Genomic DNA, 24,201 nt, shown 5'->3' with positions numbered 1-24,201 from the left:
TGCACCAACCTAATAATTAAAATACTAATTTGCAAGAACGTAGAACTTTCACGACACCTTTAGATCTATACCCGGGGGTTAATTAAAGGTTTTGGATGGGTCTTTCTAAAATAACTTTAGTTATTTTAGTTAGTTAATATTTGTTTTTAACCTTTTCATTGTGAAACATATACACATATAGAAACATGAACAAAGCTCAAATGTATAGTCAGTGAATCTCGGAAAAGCAAACACCTGTGTGACATCCACCGGGTTAAAGAATGTAACATTGCCAACCTTCCAGAAGCTTGCTTTGTACCTCCTACCCCTTCCCTAACTCCAATGACTATTATTGTATTTTGCAATTGAATTTTTCGGTTTCAGATGATTCTCTTCTTAGCTCTGTAGGTAGGTCTAATATGAGGTGACTCATCATCAAAAGCTTTAAGCTTTCTCTGTGAACAAGGGTCATGACTAATGGACCTCTGGGTTGCCGGCAACCAGCAATGCACATAGAAAGCCCTGTACCTAACCCATGGCGGGCCTAAGATTTGCTCTGTTACTAATGCTGCTGCTGCTGCTGTGGGAGACCAAGCCATTTAACCTTCAAGTCTCTGATTTCTTACCAGTGAAAGGAAGGGAAAGACTAGATCGAGGCTTTCTATAGATCAGTGGTTGAAAATGTGGCCTCTAGCACATGACTTTTTAATTCACCACTTCTAAGCTGTAACTTGGGGCAAGTTATTCCAACTCTCTGGACCTTATTTTCCTGATATATAAACTGGGAATAATAATAGTATCTGCCTCCTAGGGTTTATGTGAGGATTCTATGAATTCATCCATGCAAGAGATTTCCAACAGTGCTTGGCACACAGTAGTTACTCAATAAATGCTAGTTCAATGTGTGTGTTGTTACAGGCATGTGACGTATGGAGAGAGAATCATATGCTTCCATTTGAGTCCGGCAGACTTGGGTTTAGAATCTCATTTTATAGCTTTGGTCAAAGTATTTAATTTCTTTGTGCTGCATGTGTTTCCAAATACGAAGTCAAAGGTGATAAGTATAACTACCTCAGCGAGTTGCAAAGATTAAATGATGTTAACTGTGTGGAGGTACCTGGCAGAAAGATGCTATTTCTGCTCAGTCTTCTCTGTTTAGCTCTGATTCACGTGGCCCCAAGCTTCAACTGTGTCAGCTGTTACCTATGCAACGAAGACGAAACTAACACTTTTCTAAAAAGAAAACTCAACCTAGCCATTTTGAGACCCCCACTGTCTTTGCCGGTTTAGCATTAAAGCAAGTTTAGCTGAATCTTTTAGCACAGGGTTGTGTGATTCTGCTGAATACCTTCACGTGGGAAGGTGGGAAGACCTGTGGCTGTGATTGTGTTGTGTCCCTGCAAAGCTGCACAGTGTATTCCTGGCATTGCTGGCCCCAGGGCCGCACTCACCAGTCTCTCACAAAGGAATGGATGTCTGCTCACTGCGCTTGCCCAGGAGCTGGAATTTTCAAGAAGGAAACTAAAGGCAATTCAGGCAGCTTTAAACCATAGCTCAGTCTTCTATAGACTACAGTACTACTATGCTTTATTTTAGTTAGTTATGATATGAAAATGTTATATGAAATTGCTTTTTTTTTTTTTTTTTGCTGAATGACTCCGCTTCACCTGAATGGCTACCTGTTGTAACCAAACATGCCAGTTATTGGGTTAATGCAATAGAACATTATTTCTTGATCAACTTGCATCTAGTTGTGGTATTGCGTGAGGGGGAGCTTCCCACATGAGCCTGAGCACCAACATCCAGCTGGCAGATTGTAGGTTAGAGAGGATGGTGGGTCCCAAGGGTGCTGTTATTATGTGTCAGTTTAGAACAGGAGTAATCACTTCTACCCACATTTCATGGCCCAGAACTAGACGACATGCAAAGCAGTCTGGGAAATGTAGTTCTTGTCTGAGCAGTTCCATCCCAAGTAGTTATTTATGGGAGGGAAACTCAGGTCTTTGGACAGTTAGCCACAGAGGCCAGTCCCAACACCTTCAACTTCCTATGCACACACCTAATGCAAAGGCTAAGAATAGCTTTAACCACATTCCATTCTTTAAAATGTGGTTAAGAGTTCTCTATAAAAGATTTGTCTAAAATAATCTGCCAACCATTTCTCAGGGAAAATAAGTAAAAAAGTCTCATTTAAATGCTTTGTAAAGTCTTACTCTTGAATCACTTAGTTAAAGCATCATTATTGTCCCAAAATCAGATTCTGAAAATCATTGGGAACATGGGTCTATTGTATCTTTTGGTAAGTGTTATTGTGCCCTGCTTTATTTTATAGTATTTGTTTGAAATAGACTTTGTATGTATTGACCTTGGAAATCACCTTATGAAAAAAAAAAATGCATCCCTCATATATTCTAAGTATAAACTTAATATTAATATTTTCATATTTAAATATAAATGAACTCCATTGAATTCAGAGTCTTCCAAAGGTTTTAATTAAGAATTTTGTTCTGGGCCTTTTGTTGAAGGAAAATAATTCCGTATCAATTTTGGAATAATTGAGTTTTTCTATACCTTTGTTTGTTGATCGGTTGGTTTGTTTTAAAAACAATTTCACTTCTCAACTATGAGAAAATGTGCTTACATGCTTACTAATGACATAGCACCCAGAAGCTATGGGGTGCAGGGCTGAGTTCTGACATCAGTGATGTATCCCAGGAGAGTGGAAGGGGCTTGCTTGAGTCTTTTAATGATTTTTACCTAGAAAATAGCAGAGGGCTACCCAGCTCATTGAAAGCCGTGCAACTGAGAGCATGAGTACATGAAAGCACTCTACACTGTGCAGTACTGCAAAATACTGCAGTGATAATTGTGAAAACAAACCAAAAAAATGTGCTCAGTGTTGTTTGGTGCCATAGGTTAGTGCAAAGCTCAGGGAAACCCTTCCCTCCATTTGGTGGGATGCAGAAGAAAGCTGTATTAGCTCCAGAGTTCGTCGCATCTCTGTGACGGCAAAACCCTTCATCACAAGGATATCATTAGTGCTCTGAAGCATTTAATTTTGATGCTTGACAGCATTTTAAAACGCGCAAACCTTTGATAAAAAGCAAATCAGAACTGTGGCGTTGAAATGAGAAAAAAGGGGGAACAAAAACCACCTTAAGCGCCAAGTAATTAAATTTAAATTGGGTATTTGCATTAAGCAGAGAGATGTATAAACTGTAGATTTGTTTTTCCTATCAGTGAAAGACCCCTTGAGTAAACATCATCTCTTTAAATTCAGGTCCTGGGGAGGCACCTGCAATCCTGCTGTAGATAAGAAGTCATTTTTCCTCCAAACACTGGGCACTGTGTGTCACTGACATCCACACTTTAGGTTTCTTAACTTTCATAAAGGATTTTTTCACTCTTCCTTGCCCACAGGCTGGAGACCTTTATTTGCATCTGTTTATTTTCTGCCTTACTCCCTCCGACCTGACCTCCTAATTTGAGCCAGTAGTGAAATGCAGTCGATCTGTTTCAGCTCCCCACCCCCACCCGCTTTAAATTCCCCCAAACTGTTTTTGATTCATTGCTTGTGATGCTGGACCCAAGACAACAGTTTTGTAGCCCACAAAGTAAAGATTTGTAGTGAATTCGTCCTCTCTTTCTTTTCTCCATATCTCCTATTCTCTTCTCTATCCCATTTGAGTGTTACAAATACCAAACTGCTGCAGTAAAATGACTTGTAGGTGTTTAATGGCAAGTCATTGAGGAAGTGAATAAAAGAAAATTGCAGCATTCACGTAGGTGGGGAGCAAGGAGAACTGCTGAGCTTTGAACCAAAGAAAGTTAAATTTACCATTTTCTTAAAAGGAACCACCTCTGTTTGACATCAAAGCATCTCCTGTAATTCTTCGTTGTGAAACGTACCACTGTTAGAGAGTCATGATCCAGCCCCTAATCTGTGCTGTTTCTGTTTATCAAAAACACACACAGAGATAAAACCCACATGTGCCTTCTGGATGCATTGTGGTCTGCTCTTAAACCAAATGGAACCACAGGTACATAGCAAATGGGGTTTTGATTTAGCAAGTATTCTCAATTTCTCAGGGATATGTAGAATTTTGAATACAGAATGATTTGGGGGGAAGGGGATTTATCTTGGCTTCCTCGTAGAAAGCTCAGATCATTCAACCTCCAAGCTTTGGTGAATTTTTCCTTTTGGTTTTTGCTCCATCATTAAAAACAATGATATTTTACTTGTTTCCGATAGATGTATGGATACAGAGTCTCTTCCACATGCTTAATCTTGCCTCCTTTCCCCTGACTGCGGAGGGTTCTTTTAGGGCTTTGACACTTCAACAATGATGTTCTTTTGGTGGGGTTTCAGGGGTCGCTGCAGGAGCTGATGGCCTCTCCTGGCAGTCACTTTGCTTACACGCGTGTATCTTTGCAGATAACTCTGGGTATCACAGAGTTATAAAACAAGGGGTATGCTTATGGCTCTTTCTGGATATAGGATTATGATTTGGGGGATGGGTCTCAACACCTTGGCACCTTTGTGGTTAGGAAGTCAAGAGAACTATTTGTATATGCCCTCCAGATACAGAGGAGAAATACTGAGTAGATGGTCAGCACCTTCCTCAACCAAAAGAGCACTGCCTCAAATGCTGCCTGTAACAGGCGCAGTGAAAACTGGTTTTCATGTTAACTTACAATTTGAATGACATTTTACAGGTTGTGTGTTCAAAAAAAGTTCAGAAGCATCACATATCCCTTAGAAAATAGACTCCATTTATAATTAGAATCGTCATTTGCTTCCCTCCTAATTGTCAATATCTTGGTGAACCTAAATAGCAAAATCAAACTCACAAAAGGTCATCTGAAACAGATGCAGATAAAAAACGTTGTTTTAGGAATGACTTACTTCTGCCACTGTGTATTTAGGAAATCTTTTCGCTGTCTACAAAGAATATTTTCGATCGATTTTGACATTCACTTCACTTTTATTCACTTGACAAATTTATTGAGCACCCACTATGTGCCAGACATCATCTTAGTGGGGATATAGAGATGAGCAAGGTAAAGCCCTACCCTGACGGGAGGTACATTTTAATAGCTGACGTCCTTATATCTGGAAGGGAAGCTGTTTTACAAACAGAAGAACTGAGGTGAGAAAATTTTAGTGACTTGCCCAAGATGACAATTAGTAACCATCAAATTTTATCCAAAACCAGGAATTTTATCCAAAAACCTTTTTAAATGTGTTGATTGTTCCCAACAAATTAGTGAAGTGAAGAATACTTTAAATATGCCGGTCTAATATATTTTAATATTTACCGCATTTCTCACGTCCTAGATGAACCCTCTGCCCTTCAAGAACCAGGATGCTAGTGATTTCCTGAAAATTCCAATCATATTTGGAGGCGTGCACCTCTGCTCAGCCATGCCTCTCTGTTTGTCCCTGTAAATCTTGACCATACTCCCCAACCTTCCTCTAAATCCATCCATGGTTCTTTCTGCCTCCCATAATGCATTTCTCCCCATTCTGGCTTCTTGTGTCAGTCACAGTCTTTATTTAGCCAAGTGTGGCTATCTATTGGTCATGGAAAATTCTGCTTCAAATCTTTGAAAAATTAAGAACTTAATTGAATTAAATCACAAAGCCTTTTATTTTTTTTTAAACTACCCTTTAGTAGTTCTTGTCTTTGTGATGTTTACATCAATCACCTTTCTCTAACCATACTACCGTCAACTAGCATGACCTCCTCTTCTTGCTGAGTGTTATGTCAAAATTCTAGCCATTAAAGAATGCCTGCTTACATCCAGAAGCGCAAACCTCTCTTTTAGGAAAGAACTCTGAGGAAATAGGAATGCTTTTCCATCTAAGATGCATCCCTTTCTATCAGTGAGGATACTTACATCAGACCTCAGCTTCCTCTGGGCTTTTTCCCTGACTCCAAAGCAGGTGCATTGTGTGTTTCAAGACGGAGTTTGATGAGGAAACACCCACCTCTTGTTTCTCCCAGTTGCCACGAGAGAACTTGGATAAAAAGAGCGTTTGCAGGAACTGTCTCCTCTTGAGTTCTAGAAGATGGGCCCTCCAAGTTGACATTAAAGAATGTCTTCTCTGTGAGACTATTGCAAAAATGTCTTCATAATGTTTTCATTTATAAGGAGTCTAAAGAATAAAACGGTACTTAGTTTGACAGCATGGGTTGTATCTGGTACAGCTTGCTTGCCCTTCCGCATTTCTGCCTTGTTCCATTGGTGCTCAGTAAGTGTTTGCTCAGAAGACGAGTCAGTGTTGCTGGAGAACCAGGTCTGTATAAGGTTTCAGAATGTGAATCAGAGAAGTGAAAGGCAAGCAGGACCTTTTCTTTGCTTCGTCTTTTCCTATTGACCATAATTCCCACCATGAATTAGAAGCCCTCTTTTGAATTAAGGTATTGATTTGTCAAAGCTCCCATTGAACCATAAATTTGGAGCAAGTGTTCGATTTGTTATTTTATTAGTCTATTATCTCCTCTTCTGATTCTGTTAACAAAGAGCAGAACCCTGGGGTATTTGGGACTCATGGCCCAAAACATTTCTACATTGAGTAGGGTTTGGCAGTGTTTACCAAAGTGTGGAAACATACCGTTGGTGGCATCAGAGGTGATTTTTAGGGAAGACCCAGATGGAATGTCACATAATACTGAATCGCCCTGTGTGAAAATTAGTTTCTTTTCAGATCTAATACCGGCTTATCCCTGTTTTTGGCAAAGTATGGAGAATCTCACAAAAGTGGCCAGCAAATATTGATAGCATTGTTTTACTTAGATATTCTTTTCGTTTCTATGGTTACCTGCCATGATTGCAAGTCATAACAGTAATGGGAAATTTCCTTTCAAAATAATACAGTGTGTCTATTTAAAAAATATATGTATATATACATATAATATTATATATATTATATATATATATGTATATATATAACTTAAATCATAGTACAAGTTGCAGAGGAATGTGGCAGTGATTAATTATATGAGTGACATGAGAAGACTGATGCTTGGGAACCACTGGGGCAGGGAAATGATGGAGAAATGCCATTGCCAAAAGCTTCACCTAGGGAAACAAGCCACAGGCAGTCACACACGGTAGGGTGATGGCTTCCAGATGTAGAGTTGGAGGCTGTATTGGAAGTCTAGTAGGAAAGGTGAGGGAAGAACCCTTGTGTGGCTTATAATGTGCAGCACACCCAGTTGACTCTTCTCTCCAAACTGGCAGTGTGGCAAAGCCCAGCTTTTCCCAAACCCGTATCTTTCTTCCCACAGAAGGTGAGATGTTCGCCTCCAGGGGGAGAGACGACTGCCATGCTACACTATAATGCAGTTGCTTGTTTTACTATGTGTCTCAGTCTCACTTGGTCATGGATTGCTGTTGTCACTATGGCCTGATAAAAGTGCTCTTCTGAAAAGCATCTGTTCAGGAAGAACTCAGGCTTTACAGCCACACAATATAATACTTTGTGTGAACTAGAGCTATTTATTCTACGTTCCTCTTGAACCTCACTTTTCTCCATTTTTACGACAGCTGAGTCAGCGTCCACTCTATTGGTTTGTCTTCACCTTTGGGCATATGAATTTCCCAACTAGGGCTGCATTAGAAATAGTCTATTAACACGATCATATGGACTCTCTGCCTGAAATTTGTGGAGCACTTCGGCTGAGCTCGTATTGCCTTTACATAGGCGCAGGGGCACTGCTGCTCCAACTTCCAAAATGCTAATCAGATTCATTGCTCACGTGCAGCAGTTCGGTGATAACCCAGCTAGACAGAAACTGGCTTAGTTAATCAGGACAGTCCAAGGGCCACCAGGCAATCCTTTCCTGAGAAATCTGTTGATAATCACAATCTGACCCAGACCATTGCTGAGAGAAAGTTCATTTTATAACTTTATGATTTTCCTCCCTCCTGCTTTCTTTCTGACAGCCTTGCTTTTCTATTTCATTTCCCAATCCTGAACATCAGAGTGTAAAGAGCCTCTTTTTATGGAGTGTATGCTAAAGTGCTCTGTTAGGCAATATATTTATTACCTGGAGGGAAATGGCTTTTCACAGCCAGGCAGCCTTCTTAGCCTCCTTTGCTTCCTCTATATTTATGAAAGTCACTCCTTGCATTTTGTTGGACAATGGCTCTGTGTCAACCAGTAAAGAAAGAGAAAACGCGTGTGTGGGGCAGGGAGGTGTGGGTGTTGGGGGAGGGGAGCTATAATACAGCTAATGAGCACATTTCCGTTTTTCATTTTCTTCAGATGTTCAGTGGCTTCCATATGTCTGCTGCGTGCAGCTTTCTGTTCATCTAGTTTGGCATTACTAACCTTAGGGTTGCCTTTGATGGAAGACATGTGTATCCACTGTGTCTTTTCACGTGTGTTTATGCCTGAGATCCAATCTGGAATTGCTTTGGAGAAGACAGAGAGAGAAGTAGGGAAGTTTGTTTGTGTGTGACTGTCTCAAATCAACCTTAACAGAGATGCTGGGCTGTCAAATGACCACCTCCAAGAAATGTTCCCTGCTGGACTGGCTTCAGCTAGAAGATTCCCTGTGTGATTATGGTGTGTGTGTGTGCTTTCCTTGCCATCAGTATACCTGTCAGATATGGTCAAGTGGGTTTGAAGCTAGCTAGCCTCATTCCATGTTCAGTGACAGATTATTTTCCTTTGAGTTAGGGTTTGGCAAGTGTGTGTGTGTGTGTGTGTGTGTGTGTGTGTGTGTGTAGAACAGTAGAAAGACCCAACGCTACGTTCTTGTTCCACAGTGACCATTTTTTGACGTTTTCACAATTTGGTAACAAAAAAGAATATATATTCAATTTAGGAAGACCCCTAATCTCTGGTTCTGCAGAGCGAGCGGCAGCTCATTAGATAAGATTGCAGATTTCATGACTGCTTCCTCTTCCCCCTGGAGATGGTACCTTTGTACCCTTGCCAGTCACAGTGGAGTTGGATAACAGCTGGCAGGAGATGTGACCACCAGTGGAGAAGCAAGCATTAGGCAGCCTGGTTACATAAGTCTCAACTGGGTTCTTCCTCCCCACCCCTGATAACACACCTGGTGGCGGACTGCTTTTGTGTCTTCCTCCCGGGAAAGAAAGTTTGCTACTCAGCAGGCAAAAGCAGTATTTCAACTCTTATAAAACTGTTGCAGAACACTGTATATGTCCGGAGAGACTATCATTGCTTTATTTTTGTTCTTCGTTATTTGCATTGTTGTGTTCAACTTGCACTGTAATTAAGCAATGCTTTTATTTATATTGGAAAGTATGTAAATTGTTTGCCTTATGGCATTCCCTCCAGTGCCCTTGGAAGAGTTGCACATTCTGTTGCTTGTATAAAATGAAAGACCAGTAAGATGACACTCAATACTTTGGAGGCAGGATGAGATGCAGTTTCACTGGGATTAAAAGGAAATCTGCCAAAGGCTTTCATGGCTTGCAAAAAATGAGAAGCACATAGCATTCTCTATACCTACAGCTTTTTATGGGGAATGGTTACTGGTGCTATGGAAGTAATGCTCAGGCATGTGGACCTACCAGGCTTTCACTTCAGAGGTTGTTTTTCTAAGACAAATCATATACAAAATAATACTGGAGAGAACCCTAAAAATGGCAGTATGCTTTTTACTGGGCAACAGAGAGATAGGAATTGGGAATAAAGCAAGACAGTCCTTCACACTTTTCATTTTTGTAAGTAAAATGAAATTATTGATTGATACCACTAATTTTTTTTCCCCCTAAAGCAAACTGTCTTTTGTTTTTGTTTTTTTCCAATAGCACCATCATCCATTGCTTTGGTCCAGGCTAAAGAAGTTACCAGATATAGTGTTGCTCTGGCTTGGCTGGAACCGGATCGGCCCAATGGGGTCATCTTGGAGTATGAAGTCAAGTATTATGAGAAGGTATTACTTGAATGAGCAAGGTTCCTCCCTCCTTTTCTTTCCTTTCCTTTTTCTTTTCTCCTCCCCTCCCCTCCCCTCCCCTCCCCTCCCCTCCCCTCCCCTCCCCTCCCCTCCCCTCCCCTCCCCTCTGCTCTCTCTTGCATTCTTCCCTCCTTCCTTCCTTCTTTCCTTCCTTCCTTCCCTCCCCCCCTCCATGTCTTGTAGTTTGGGCCAGTTACAAATCCTGGAGTACCAGTGAATCTCACAGCCAAATGCATTTTGCTTCCTAATCAAATCCATTTATGAATTTTATGTATTAAATTGGTTATCTTGAAAAAAAATGTTTTAAATACACTGTTCTGATATTACCATATTTCTTCTTTCTAGTAATGGAAATCAAGATAGCTAGTTCTAATCTAGAAACCTTCTATCAAGAGTAATTCAGAAAAGTGGAAATAATAATCTGTTTCAGTAGATCACTGCCATTCAGAATCAAGGTGTGGCTTTTGGTGACTTTTAATAAAAAATCAGGGAAGGTAAATTATATTCTTCAGCCTCTTAAAGTTACAGAAAGACGTTATTTTTACAAATAACTTGTCTCTCTTAAAGGACAGAATTCTGAAGAGAGCTATTTGCATTCAAGTTTGTCTAGAAAATGAGCAATTGTCTTTTCTTTCTTTTTAAAGATAATTACTTATTAGTTTCCTTATTAAAAGCAGAAAAGGGACAGGATTTTTTTTTTTTTTTCATTGAAACCAAATTAAAACATTTTTGACATTTTCTAGACAGAAAGTAGAAAAATACAAGGGACTTTCTTACAGTTGTTTCTCTTAAATTGCTGTGTGTGGAGTGAGAAAAGCCACCAACCATAATCTAATGTTTCTTTCAAAAAAGATTATGTGTGAAGATCTGGATATGCTCAGTGTCGACAATGATCATACACGACTCTGCATTTCTTTCAACATCTAAGAAGTACCAGAAGTACTTCTAACATTGAGAGAATATAGGGTTTAGAGAATTCACCAATCTCCATTTTCTTTTCAACCTCTGAGTACATTGGCTTGGCTCCTTGACTATTATATGTAGGATAAGTGGAGGGTTTATTTTGCCATCGGCCTTCATTTTCTCTTTCTGTGATGTAGGATCAGAATGAGCGAAGCTATCGGATTGTCCGGACCGCTGCCAGGAACACAGATATCAAAGGTCTGAACCCTCTGACTTCATATGTTTTCCATGTCCGGGCCAGGACAGCAGCGGGCTATGGAGACTTCAGCGAGCCACTGGAGGTCACAACCAACACAGGTAACAAAACCTGAGGTTGTTTTACCATCCAGAGCAAATTCCATTACAGTGAAGTCCAAGGGGTTGTACATAATTTTTGATTAGGCAAACATTCTGTTCCAATGAACGTTGCTTGAAATTAGGTGGCAATGTCTGTAACTTAGAATACTTAATGTTATTTAGAGAACTTAATGCTATTTAGAGAAGAGCATTTTTCCATAATATTTTCTGACCTGCCTTTTCATATGATGGAAAAATGTCTTTAAAAAAAAGAAAAATGTCATCTTTTTTTTCTCTTGTTTTCAGAGTTCTATAAACCATGAAAAATGGGATTGCTAAACCAACTGAGAGTTGCATAACTATCTTACATTAAGATAGGGAGTGTCTCCCTGGGAAAATTAAAGACAGGGACAATTTTTTAAATTTCCTATTTGTTTCTAGGAATGTTTTAAATCAAGTCAGACCAGTTTTAAAGCTCCTTTGGGCAATTATATCAATTCCATCAATATTGTGAGTTGAGCCAACTGGTTGATTTAATCAAAAATGTTAACAAGAGGGCATACCCATCTATAAGTAGGTTACATAAGATATCTCCACCTCCATAATTAACAAACCAAAATTGAGCCTACTTGATAAGGAGACAATGGAGCAGAATTTTCAACATCAGTTCTAGAAAGGAATTTTATTCACAAATTATTCAATAAAATAAGAATTGAAAAAAAAAAAAAAAAAGGCAGAAGAGAAAGTACTCCAGAATTGAATCTGAAGGAGTTTGACATCCATTGGGATTATCCTGGAAGGCTTCATGGAGGAAGTGGCTTTTGAGCTGGGTAGTAACAGGCAGGTTTTTGATAGATTTGGTAGGGATGGGAGGCAGAGGAATAGTCAGTCAGAACTGTTGTCCTCTCTGAAATTTCCAAGTGTCTTTCTCACTAAAGAATGCACCAGATCATTATGTGTTAGGGCTGAGAGTAAAAAGGAAAAGAAGAAAAACCAAGGAGTGGTACTGTTTACCATAGGATTTAATACAAATCTTCTGGTTGAACTTCTTCATACAATTATAAAAAGGGTGCCTTTGTCTCATTAAGGCTGTCTTAGAAAATGCTGTTGCATGAATACTTCACAAAGGGCAGAGAGGCCGTGAGCATTCTAAATGGCTTCAGAAAGTTGCCCCTTGTGACCCAGGGAGAAGTTCTAGCTCTTAGGACCTTCCCAAAGGTGATTCCTGTGTAACTGTGTTTACCAGTGCCTTCGCGGATCATCGGTGATGGGGCCAACTCCACCGTCCTTCTGGTCTCCGTCTCAGGCAGTGTGGTGCTGGTGGTCATTCTCATCGCAGCCTTTGTCATCAGCAGGAGGTAGGTACTTAAGACACTCACTGCACCCCTCTCCCTTCCCAGTTTTTATGAGGGAGACTTTTGTCTCCTCCTCACAAAGCTGAGGCTTTTGATTAGCATTCTAAACACGGCATTTGTGCATTTGTGTTGCAAGCCCCTTTCCCCTTGCTTTGATCTCCCCACACCCTTCCTGGAGCTGCCCACTGTACCCGGCTGGCAGCTCTCACAGCCCAGAGCCTGGAAAGACCCGCTAATTCCAGGAAACAAAGCTAAAAAGCAAGCCAATGGGAGATTTCTAGATACTCTAAGCTGTAAGGTGTTACATTTATATGTCTCATAAGCTTGGACTTACTGCCAAAGGCAAAAAAGAAGCCATATAAAACTCGGGCCCAAAATGTGAGCTTTGCCATTTGTCAGCTGTATTCCTTAACCTCTTTGGGTCTTTGTTTCCCTTTTATAAAATAGCGATAACAGTATCTGCCTCAAGGAGTTCTTGACAGGAGAATTTTGATAGGCAAAGTAGATAATGCGGCACACAGTAGGTGCTTCAACAGGATACTGGTTAATAATACTGGTAACCAAAGCAAAGAAACGGGCACTACACTCAATCCTCCCTTAGGAGAACACTTTCAGAGAATATCTATTGAGCACGTTGTGGATATGGCATTGTTCTTGGAAATAAATCTAAACCAGCAGATTATTTACAATCTCACTTGGTACTTGAAAAACAATCTAGAAAAGAGAAATAACAATGGTTTGGCAGCATATTCGTTTGAACCAGTTTTTCTTATTGTTGTTGCTTCTGTCTACTTATAACACTGCCTGGAGCCTCTGGAGGAATGGGGGGGCAGGGGGGGCGGGCGCTAGCTTCTCTTCTTCAGTATGTGCCTACATTAGGCCTTCTTGGTCTCAGGTGAGAGAGTCCACCCCTTTTCCCACCTTCACTCCCTATACTATCAACTGTTTCACAAGGTGAGGCTTTTGGCACACACAAAAAAGCAGAATCTGAGGATGTTGAAATGATCCTCTTAAATATCAATGTGTCATGTTATAGAAGAGGGAAATGACACTCAGAAAAACATAGTACTTTATATATTATATCTTTATAGCCCAGGGCATTATACTGCTCTAGTGATAGAGCTTCTACAGGACCCCCACTAGCCATGCTGGGCTCTCAGGCCACTGTTACATTGTCTGTCTCTTTCTCTCCTGGTGGTGATCTTGCTGATGTCACAAAAATGCCTCCGGCTGTTTCCACTGGCCTGGGCAAGCCACCATGCCTTTCCCTCACTTTGTGATGCATTATAATTAGGGTGATGACCATATGTCTTACTTTGCCTGGATATGGTCCCAGTTGTCACTTGTATTTATTAATATCATGTCTCCACCCGTCCTCTCCAAAATGTCCTATCATAGAGATCCATTATGGTCACTCTAACCTTGTATGGAACAAGTCCTCATTGTGTGTGGACACCTGCATTTGTCATCGTCTTTGTTCTTTTTGGTGCAAAGTCTGTCACTAGGTGTTTGATTAGAGCAGCGGGTTCCATCTTGAAGAAGTTAAATCTGCCACAAACTGTCATCCGTGTTGCTGTCGTACACACCTGCAAACATACAAATGGACATGCTTACTCCATCCTATGTAATCGTCTATCTCTGCCCTTGGAAACTTCAACTGGCCTTGAACAGAATTTGAATTTCCAGTATTCTTTTCTCCCCAGGCATTGATTTTGAAAGTTAATCAAGATGGACCTTTTTCTTGTTCATTGACATTTGATTCTGTGTCTGTATACTTGCCGGGCACATAAACACATGGGGAACTGTATGCATTAATACATAGAAATCCATTTGATAGTGGGAAGTAAGGAATGCGTTGGGGGTGGATGTAGAAATTACATGGGCTTTTGCTTTCATTATCACACATTCCTGCTTTTGAAAATTTTACAGTATATATAAATAACTTGCATTATCAGAAAATGTAGATGTTTAAAAATCTAAAAATAGAAAAAATATTAATTACCTTTACTTCAAAAATATTTGGCTGAAATCTAGCACCACATGATGCTCAGAACCACTTGACGGAATATTGGATTTGTTTGTTTTTTGTTTTTGATTAGTTTCATGTGTACAAAACATTGTACTAGTTAGACATTTATCATTTATACCCCTCACAAAATGATAAGCTCCCCTCCCCCATCCACTACCCCTCTGACATCGCATACAGCCATTACATTTCCACTTGACAGAATATTGTTTGCAGAAAGTGAGTCTCAACCTTCTCTGATATTGTTTGGAAGCATTGTCTAGTTGTAGTCCAGCTTGCCTTTAGATTTCCTTTTTTTCCTTTAATTTTAGCAGTCAAACCGGAGTAATTAGAAATAAGTCACCTCATTATAAGTTTCTTTTGGAGGTTCTGCGTTGACGAAAAGGAAGGAAAATGTAATGCGGGAAGACAAGTTTATTAAAAGCCGTTGCTCTAGAAAATAGCATTGCAAGCTTGATAGCTTAATTTCCTTTCTGATTTTATTGATCACTTTATTATTTAAGGCAGGATTGATAGCAGGATGCATTGGATTTCCAATTATGAGTGCCCACCTTGGAGAATTGAGCCTGTCGAGTTACCCAGTGATGATTCCTGTTCCTTCTTTCCCATTAAAAAAAAAAATGTCACTTCCCAAGGCTGATAAACACTGCTTGGTGATTGGTCCACAATGGATCACTTTTTAGAAAATGAAATGTCAGCCCTTTGCCCTCCTATTGATTCTGCTTTAGTGTTGGCCATAAAGCTGTCATGGGAAAGGCTGCCTGGAGCCAGGTAGCTGACAGGCATTGCTGCAGCTGTCGCACACTCAGCTGAGGCTTCTCCGCACGCAAGCTGTGTGCTCTGTCATGTTCCACGGCAAATGTCTAAATGGGACGAGAACAGGTGAAGACAGAGGAGACAGGTAGTACAGATAAAAGTCTGGTCCATGCTACGAATGAAAGATGGTAGATGGTACCTGCAAAATAATCTCGCTGTACTGCAGCTAGCGGCCTGGGCAAACAACAAAGGAGACACTCTAGCCGGGAAAGTGATGGAGCTGCTTCTCGCTTCTTAGAGCCACAGAATGTTGACGGCAGGATGGATGCTAGAGACAGATCCCTTCCAGGTTGATGCCTCTTCCACCTGAACCCCACGCTGCTGATGCCATGGGAGATTTGTAAGAGGTAGATTGACAGGAACCCACACAGTGAGAAAAGTTTCAGTCCTTCTGATTACCTCAAAGAGAAAGACTATCTGGTGCAAATTTGTTATTGAAGAAAGAAGAAACAGTCTACAGCTCACAGCTGGTATCCTGCTAGATTTTTTAGAGTAATTATGTCATTTATTTCATTACTTTATATTAAGAAGCCTGAACTTTAGAGAAGCCAGAGTAATCTTTGATTTTTTTTTTCAATGTAAAGATCCACTTTTTCCTTTTGGCCAACTTGGATGTGTACACATCTATGGATCTCAGTGAAAGAGTCAAACTGCTAAGCTGATAAACTTTATATATTTAAAATGGCATGCTATACAAAGTACGTGGACTTAGATATACTGTATGTGTTTACCACGCATGTTATGTTAAGCAAATTGATTTACGCTTTTTTATAGTCGTGTTTGATCAGTGTCTTCCTCATTAGTCGAGTTATAATTTAAGGATTCTGTCAGCTTTTCAGCAAACACAATTAATGGTATTTGCTAAGTGGGCTGTTTAAGGTGCAGCACATCTTGTACCTATGTGATGCCGTACGTAGAAATTTTACCCCAAACCACATATGTGCCTTCTCTTAGCAGCACAAGATCATTTCCCCATGTCCTTCTAGGTATACATATTAGCAAGCTCTACAGGGTTACCTCTTTATTGCTTTCGGAAGTGATTTTTGAAAGAACATCATAAGATGCAATGATAAGGTCATAACCTCCAGGACTGGTCATCAAATGTGTTAAATTTCTTTTCTCTAATCCCCCTCTTTTCTATTAATGATTTCATTGGGTTACCTCCAGAAACACCCCAAACAGTATTAATTCAGTTTGCTTCAGGCTAGGGTGTCTTCCCAAAGAGTATTTCATTGTTCATGTATGGGAAACACTTTTAAGAAAGGACTAGAACACAAGAGGACTCTCTTTTCTAAAGGACAGTTTGGTGATCAGAGAAAAGTATTGCCTATAATTGTTGCATAGGCTGATTTGATACTGACCTTCTAATGATTGCCAGCGATACTGGGTTTCCCTTTATGTTTGGGTTGTAAAGTACCCCTTTTACCTTAAATCGTAAACCAAAAGAAAGTGAACTGATTTTTAAGAAAAAATGAAGTGTCTATTGCAAAATTAGTGAGGGAATGGGTCTGGTTTAGGAAATGGTGTAATTCTAACACTGGCATCTTGTATGTTAAGAACTTGAGGACCAGAGTGGAGATTAAACAACTAAGTAAACCAAGTCCACACAACTAGTTAGTTGCCTGATCAGGACAGGAGTCCATCTCTCCTGATTTCCAATACTGGCATAGATCATTTTACTGTCTCCTTAATTGAAAATTTGACCTATGTGAAAAGCTAACATTAACAGTTCTGTTGACCCCAAATTTCAAAAGTCTCCTCAGTGATGTTGGTAACATTTGTAATCTGTGAATTAATGTGCAAGTCTAGTGCACAATATAAAGTTAGACACTGCAAGTTGGTTTTTTGTTCTTGGGAAGGTTAAGATTTTCCACTTTGGAGCTAACTGTTCACGTAATGGTAAAATAGTTACCATTCAGTCGGTATCTGTCTTCCCTGGTGTCCTCGTTGGAATGTTACGATCACATAAGAATGAATACACTTAAATGGTAGCCTAAATCGGCTCTGATGAAGTCATGTAAATTCATACAATTAGAGGGCAGATGGTACTGCGGGAACATTTCTAAACAACTTGCATGCAATCGTACGGTTCAATTCCAACCGTTTCAAAATGTTGCTCATGAAAGAACATTTAGACATCATTTGGTGCTAGAACAATGACAGCTTAAGGAAGGGGAAAAAGAAAGATGGCTTCTATGAATTGTCACGGGTGATGCCATTGAACGCTGAAAAGGCTCCTCCTGGAGCCGTGCTAGTTATTACCCTGCTTTATCTTCTTTAATCTGCACTTTAGCTGCATAAATTACTTACCTTTTACTAATTAGTTTTGGAACAGTGAACCACATCAATCAAATCTATCCACTCAGTCAGGAAAGTTAGTATTTTAATAAAAGCCGGGTTTATGCTGGGCCTCTGCCCCGCTCCCCTTCCGCTATTTCGTTTGTTTTGTTGAATAGTCAGGGTGCCAGGAACAACACTTTGGTAGGGAGGGCAGCACTGGGGGCTCATGCTGCTCCTCAACAATGTCTGTTAATACCCCTTTACGCCTCCCTTTGACAGAAGCAGGGCTTAGCTCACACTCTTTCAAAGTTTCACCTGCAAAGGAGACCCTTTTATCTAACTCGAGCAGGTTCCATGTTTCCTTCTGGAACATTCACTAGCCAACCACTCCCCTCCTTACCCTTTTTAAATCAGCTTGCCCACCTCTCAATAATTAGAAAATCTACAACAAAGGTTTCCTTCTGCCATTCTGGTGATCTGCCTCGGATGTCAGTCTGAAGTTAGCACTTCTTTGGGCTGTGTGGTTTCCTCCAGGCTGGCTGACCCAATAATACGCTTCAATGGGCTTTCTTTCTTGGGACAATAAGGGACCTGTTGTCCTCCCCTGAGACAAGGAGAAAGGGTCATCAGGTGACAAAGGTAGAGTGGGACTCAGGCATTTTAGTTTTCAAGGTATTATTAAAAAGCTAATAGTCTGCAATTAGCCTTTGAACAGTAATCCTTGTGTTTCTGTTTTCGGCATTCCCTGTACTTTTGTAGGGCCCCCTTCTCCAGCTCACCCTCCAAAGAAAAGAAGTTTCCTTAAAGATACACCTTCACCTCTAATTTAATTCCTCCCTTATGTTTAGAAATCGGAGGAAGAGATAGGCACAGCAGCCTTATAATTAATGATCCCTGCCATTTTGCATTTCCTCTGGCTTTGCACACATTTAATGAATGGACTTGATGTAAAACAGATTACCACACTCCTGGCAGCTTGAGGCCACTTGTTTCTATTGGTAGATACCAGAGTTTTTGACGAACTCACAATTTAAAGTTCGTACCAAACCTCTCCTGCTCTCTGCAATTTTGTCCTTCTTTAAAGGAAAGAAATTCAAATTGGAGATCTAAAGTGATTTAAAAGATATACTAGTAATTTTAGATAATGCTTTTAGGAGCTCTGATAAGATACAGTCTCTCAGCTGGCAGGACGCTATCACACCCTTGGGACCTAGCCACGCGTTTCCCCAGCATAAAATGTTGTTTTCATAGTCCCTGCCTAACACTCTTATATTTCCTTTAAAAGGGGAAAGAGGGGGGGAAGATTGGGGGGGAGCACATCTTTGATAGGAATGTTTGGTTTCAGGATATTTAAACCTGTTTAGTGTCTTTGATGAAGCGATGTATTTTGAGAGTAGTGAAATATATTTTAAGTGGAGTTACTGATATAAAATGTAAAATTACTTACAATTAACTCTCATATCATCATATAACTTCATCTCCACTATGAGAGGCGTGTGAAGCATGAGCCGAGTCAAGGCAGACACACCTGTACTTGGCTGAGGGGTCGTGGCTGAATCACTTGCCCGTTGCCTCCGTGTCTGTACCTGTACAGAATGCGTGTCTGTCTGCCTGATTGCTTTCAGAGGTTTGTTGTGAAGATGCAATTCTGTAAAGGATGTGAAGCCTCTTCAAAGAGTTAAATGCTAAGAAGGCAAGCTATTATTTGGGACTGAATTACACACGCTTTGCAGTTAACTCTAGTAACTGGGTCTCTGTTTACTAAGCTGGTTCCTGCTTTGCAAACAGTTAGGGGAGGAAATAATATATGTGATGAGAACACTTTGAAAAGTTAAATGCAGTGTAAAAGCGCAAGGTATTATTATTTGCAAGGGAATTACACACACGGAGGAACATCTGTAGGCTTTGAGGGTCTGAATGTGGAGCTGGGTCCTGCACTACTCACAATGAGAGGGATGTGGGTGAGGAGCTTGAAGCATGTGACCGTGGTGGGGCTGCACTGCCTGGCTCCTTCAGGTTCTCTGTTGTTCTCTCTTTTCCGTGATCATCTGCCCCTCTCTACTGTTCAGTCAGGGGTTCCAGATTCTGACAGAACCACTCTGCTGAGACGCACTGTGGCCTCTAGGGAGTTTTTTGTCATCTCAGAGCCTCAGTTTCCTCATATGTAAGAGTCCTGACTTATCTTGATGTTAAAGCTCTGAGGAAATGCAAGATGATTATAAAACTGCATGTCAACTTTGCATTTTTGATAGAAACATAAGTGAACCCATTTTGTTCACTAATTTAGTCTCATCTTCCCAAACTTTGGAAACCTGTAATATCAACTAAGTTGATTTCCAGTTCATTTAAGTAATATACAGAGGGTGTCAAAAAACTGTATATACATTTTAAGAAAGGAAAACTGTATTATTAATAAAATTGTAATACTCAATATATACCGATAACAAAAGATGAATGCAAGTCACATTTGACTTCTGCAATTACAAGAGGGGCTCAAAGTGGTTACCATCAGCATCCAGACACTTCTGATTATGACAAACTACTGCTTGAGCAACGTTGACCAAAGTGTCCACTTGTGTACATTTTTTTGGCACTCACCGTATACACATACACCTACACACACACACACATATCTATGACGTATCAAGATTATTGATTCAAGATTTATATGTAGTCAAGATTTCTGATTCCCAGGACTTTATAGCAAAGCCAGATCACATGCCTAGAGGACACTTAGAGCAGAATGACAACTGTAAAATCATACACTATTTTTTGGAAAGAGAATTAGGCTACAAATGGAAACTTCTCATTTTCACTCTTGCAAGTTTTCTACAAATTCTTAAGGAATGTAATCCAGTACAATGCAAATATTTACCTTTGAAATTTCCGTTAATAATTGAGGATTTTGCATGCAATAGCTGAAACCAATAACCACAGAATATCGTATAATATGATAAGGAATTACCTATCACATATTGAACATTATTGCCCTTTGATTTATGCAGAATTTACCCAAGGAAACTTATTTTAATTAAGAATACTTATGGGACAACTAGCCAATAAATTTATAATATATCTTCAATAATACAAATTTCTTTTGGGGATTTGAAATTATAATTATAAAATATTTGCTGTACGACTTTAATATAGTGGCTAAGAGCAGAGACTAAACTCTGACTGCTTGCAGTGAAACCATTATTCACTACCAAGATGAGAAGCTATTCACCTTGTTAGTTCACCTCTCATAAACCTCAGTTTTCTCATCTGTGAAATGTGCATAGTATATCTGCCTGACTTATATTATGGTAGCAAAAAACTTATGGCTTTCAGCTTTTGAAAATAATTTTGTTTCTTTCTTTTTTTTTTAAATTTCTAATAGACGGAGTAAATACAGTAAAGCGAAACAAGAAGCAGATGAAGAGAAACATTTGAATCAAGGTACAAAAAATTGGATTAAAAATAATTTTGTTTTAAGAGCATGTGTCCTGTTTTCAGTTTAGTAATTTCTAAATAATATTCATGTGGCTATTCATATTCTATTCCTTTCATGGAATTATCCAAATAATGTACTTCAGAGTATCAGACTGACATACATGACTGGGGATTGTTGAAAGTGAGATTAAAGATGAGGGTTGGGGACATTCCTTTAGATTCTTTTTTTCCCTTCCTTTATCCTTTGCCCTGAAAAGGAATTAGAGGAGCTATTTTAATTTTGTATCTGGGTGGCAAGATTTAACAGGTAACAATTTTTCTCAATTTCTCAAGGTAAATTTTTTGGAGAAGAAAGAATAAGGAATTGAAAAGTAATTGCTAAACCCCAAAGAATGTGTGCTGTAGAATTCAGGACTGTCAGTATTTCTTTAGTGGATTCTAGGTATTTTTATGTTCCAAGTGGGTCAAAGAATAAATTTGAAGAATTGGCTCCAGAAGGACATGAGCAAGATAGAAGACTCTTAAATGGACAATAGTTGATGACTCTCCAGGAATGCTGTCAGATAGAACTTTCTGAGTTGATGGCACAATGTTACATGTCTGCACCATCTAATACAGTGGCCAATAGCCACAAGTACTATTATTGAACACTTGAAAAGTAGCCAAAGTGAATGAGGAAGTAAATTTTAAATTTTATTTTATTTTGACTAATTTACATTTAAATAGCAACCTCTGGCTAACAGGTATAGGTACCTTATTAAACAGCCCATGGAGGTAAAAGGAAGAGAGAGACTAAGGGTAGGAAGAATAATCTTGAGACAGATTTTCTTGGCTAGAGCATATAAAGTGATGAAGGGCATGGGATGTGTGACAGCTTTCCATGTGTTCACCTTTTTTCCTTTCTAAAACCATACCTTGTAATTTGCATGTGGCATCTATATTTTAAAACAAAAATGTTGTGATTTATTTTGAGATGAGGACAGGACTGACGTGCCTGGAAAATCAAAGAGATTGGCCAACCATTGTCCTGTATCCTCTCAGGTTCCTTATCCAAAGCCCTTAGGAAAGGAGAGATGCTAATGCCAGTAGAAAGTTCCCCGTGATTGCTAATGGTCTTTAGAGCTCACATTCTGAACTTAGTTCGCAAGTGATTATGGGGTACGGCTGAGTGACACTTCCTGGTGTTCAAACTAATCACAATTAGGCTACATTTTCTCCCATGGATCGTCTAAGTGAACTCCAGTGTCTTTACTTACATCATCTTCTTCCCAAAACAGAATAAAAGTGGAGATCCAATACAGAGGCTATATTCTCAAATCAACTAGCTGATATTATCCCTTTTATCCATTTTAACCTAGGTTCAATCTTAGTTTGTTAATCGTTGGTCATATGTTTTACTGGTCCAGACATTTGGCCAAAGGTGGTACCAGGTAGGAACTGCCAGTTGAGAAAGAAAGTTACTATTATCTTCCCCAAAGGAGGATAGCTGGTGACGATGGGTAGGACATGAACAATTGATTGAGACAACAATATTCAGCTAACACATTCTAAATTTCCTTAGAGGGACTTTTTTTCTCCACGGGATAGGTCATTTTAAAAATTTTGTCCTTGAAGTGTGAAGACATTCCAGGAAGTCAAGTGGAGCTACAGCCTCTTAAGTAGCTAACAATTTCTTGTTTACCCACTAATGAAAACCAGAGCAAGAATTTAAACATTTTCATCTGTCTATGCGGAGGATTTTTCTCCTGCTAAGAAAACTTTTCCTGTGCTACGTATTTTTAGACTGAGACAACTTCAGTGTATTATTGGTTCCCGAAAAGTGTTCGGTCAATCTATCACATGTTTATTTCTTAGGTGTTAGAACTTATGTGGATCCCTTCACATACGAAGATCCCAACCAAGCAGTTCGAGAATTTGCCAAAGAAATTGATGCATCCTGCATTAAGATTGAAAAAGTCATAGGAGTTGGTAAGTATCTGAGTGTCTGTCTAATAAGCCTATTTTCTTGGTGGATGTTAAATATCCATGTGGGGTTATATAAATGTGTGTGAGTGTACTGTATGTACACATATATATGTAAATATCTACAAACATGAAATTTCCTTGATCTATGGAAAACACTAGCACGGTGGCTGGCATGTAATAAGCACTCAACAAATGTTAACTATTACTCTCTAATCCAGAATATGCTGTGCTTCTAATCCATGGTCAATTCTTCTGCTCTCCCAAAGGTGAATTTGGTGAAGTCTGCAGTGGGCGTCTCAAAGTGCCTGGCAAGAGAGAGATCTGTGTGGCCATTAAGACTCTGAAAGCGGGTTACACAGACAAACAGAGGAGAGACTTTCTGAGTGAGGCCAGCATCATGGGACAGTTTGACCACCCGAATATAATTCACTTGGAAGGCGTCGTCACCAAATGTATGTGGGTCACTCCCTTTACAAAGCCAACTTAGAAGTTACTGGCAAATTAAACACACATTTTCTTTCCAGGGAAATGACAGATGGAGCAGACCCACTGATTGCTAATAGGAGGAAATCAGTGCAGGACAAGTCATTAATCTTATAGTCAGCTCTAAATGGGTCTATGGTTTAGGCTGATACCCTCTTACCAAGGCAGCTTGTGTGAGGTTTTAGGGAAATTAATATTGCAGATTTTTGTTATGCCTTGCCATCTTTCAAATCTTTGCTAGACCCAACTGATTGTCACAGGATAGGCACAAGCAGATGGTAAGCAAAATAAATTTTAAGTACTTTTCATATAAAACACAACAAAACCTCACCACACCTTGTGCTTGAGGCTTTAATTGCACATGCAAGGGGGTGGATCTTGGGAATCTTTATTATGTTTAGGGGGATTTGCTTGTCTGCTCTGCCTGATTTATGGTTGTTTCAGTTCAGCACCTATTTACAGTAACACCTGGTTGAACTTTCCATTTTTAGTCCATTAGCATTCACTGAGCCTGTGAACCATGCTTCAGTTAAAATACGACACAGCTCAACAGATGTATTTTGCAAAGCAAACCCTGAATGCATCTGTAAGGCTGGCTAAGACCAACTTATAAATTGCCACATGGATTGTGCAGCTGAAGTGGTCGTTACTGAAGGTGGCTCTGTTCCAGGACCATAGTACCTAC

General features: G+C 39.7%; 1 protein-coding gene across 2 annotated transcripts in view; it reads left to right on the top strand.

Annotated features, from left to right (window-relative positions):
* EPHA4 (EPH receptor A4) overlaps positions 1 to 24,201 on the top strand; it is a 126,072-nt gene that overhangs the window by 88,686 nt on the left and 13,185 nt on the right. For both annotated transcript variants that reach the window (XM_019753685.3, XM_019753686.3), the window contains exons 6-11: positions 9,775 to 9,899; positions 11,021 to 11,180; positions 12,406 to 12,517; positions 21,016 to 21,074; positions 22,923 to 23,036; positions 23,300 to 23,485. In XM_019753685.3, the coding sequence (XP_019609244.1) occupies positions 9,775 to 9,899; positions 11,021 to 11,180; positions 12,406 to 12,517; positions 21,016 to 21,074; positions 22,923 to 23,036; positions 23,300 to 23,485 (756 nt within the window). The remainder of the gene's footprint in view (positions 1 to 9,774; positions 9,900 to 11,020; positions 11,181 to 12,405; positions 12,518 to 21,015; positions 21,075 to 22,922; positions 23,037 to 23,299; positions 23,486 to 24,201) is intronic.

This window comes from Rhinolophus sinicus, chromosome 17, assembly GCF_057876585.1.
Source record: "Rhinolophus sinicus isolate RSI-liver-muscle chromosome 17, RSI-T2T, whole genome shotgun sequence".
Lineage (NCBI taxonomy): Eukaryota > Metazoa > Chordata > Mammalia > Chiroptera > Rhinolophidae > Rhinolophus > Rhinolophus sinicus.
The sequence above is the reverse complement of the archived record's forward strand: the minus strand, read 5'-3'. Positions and strand labels throughout refer to the sequence as shown.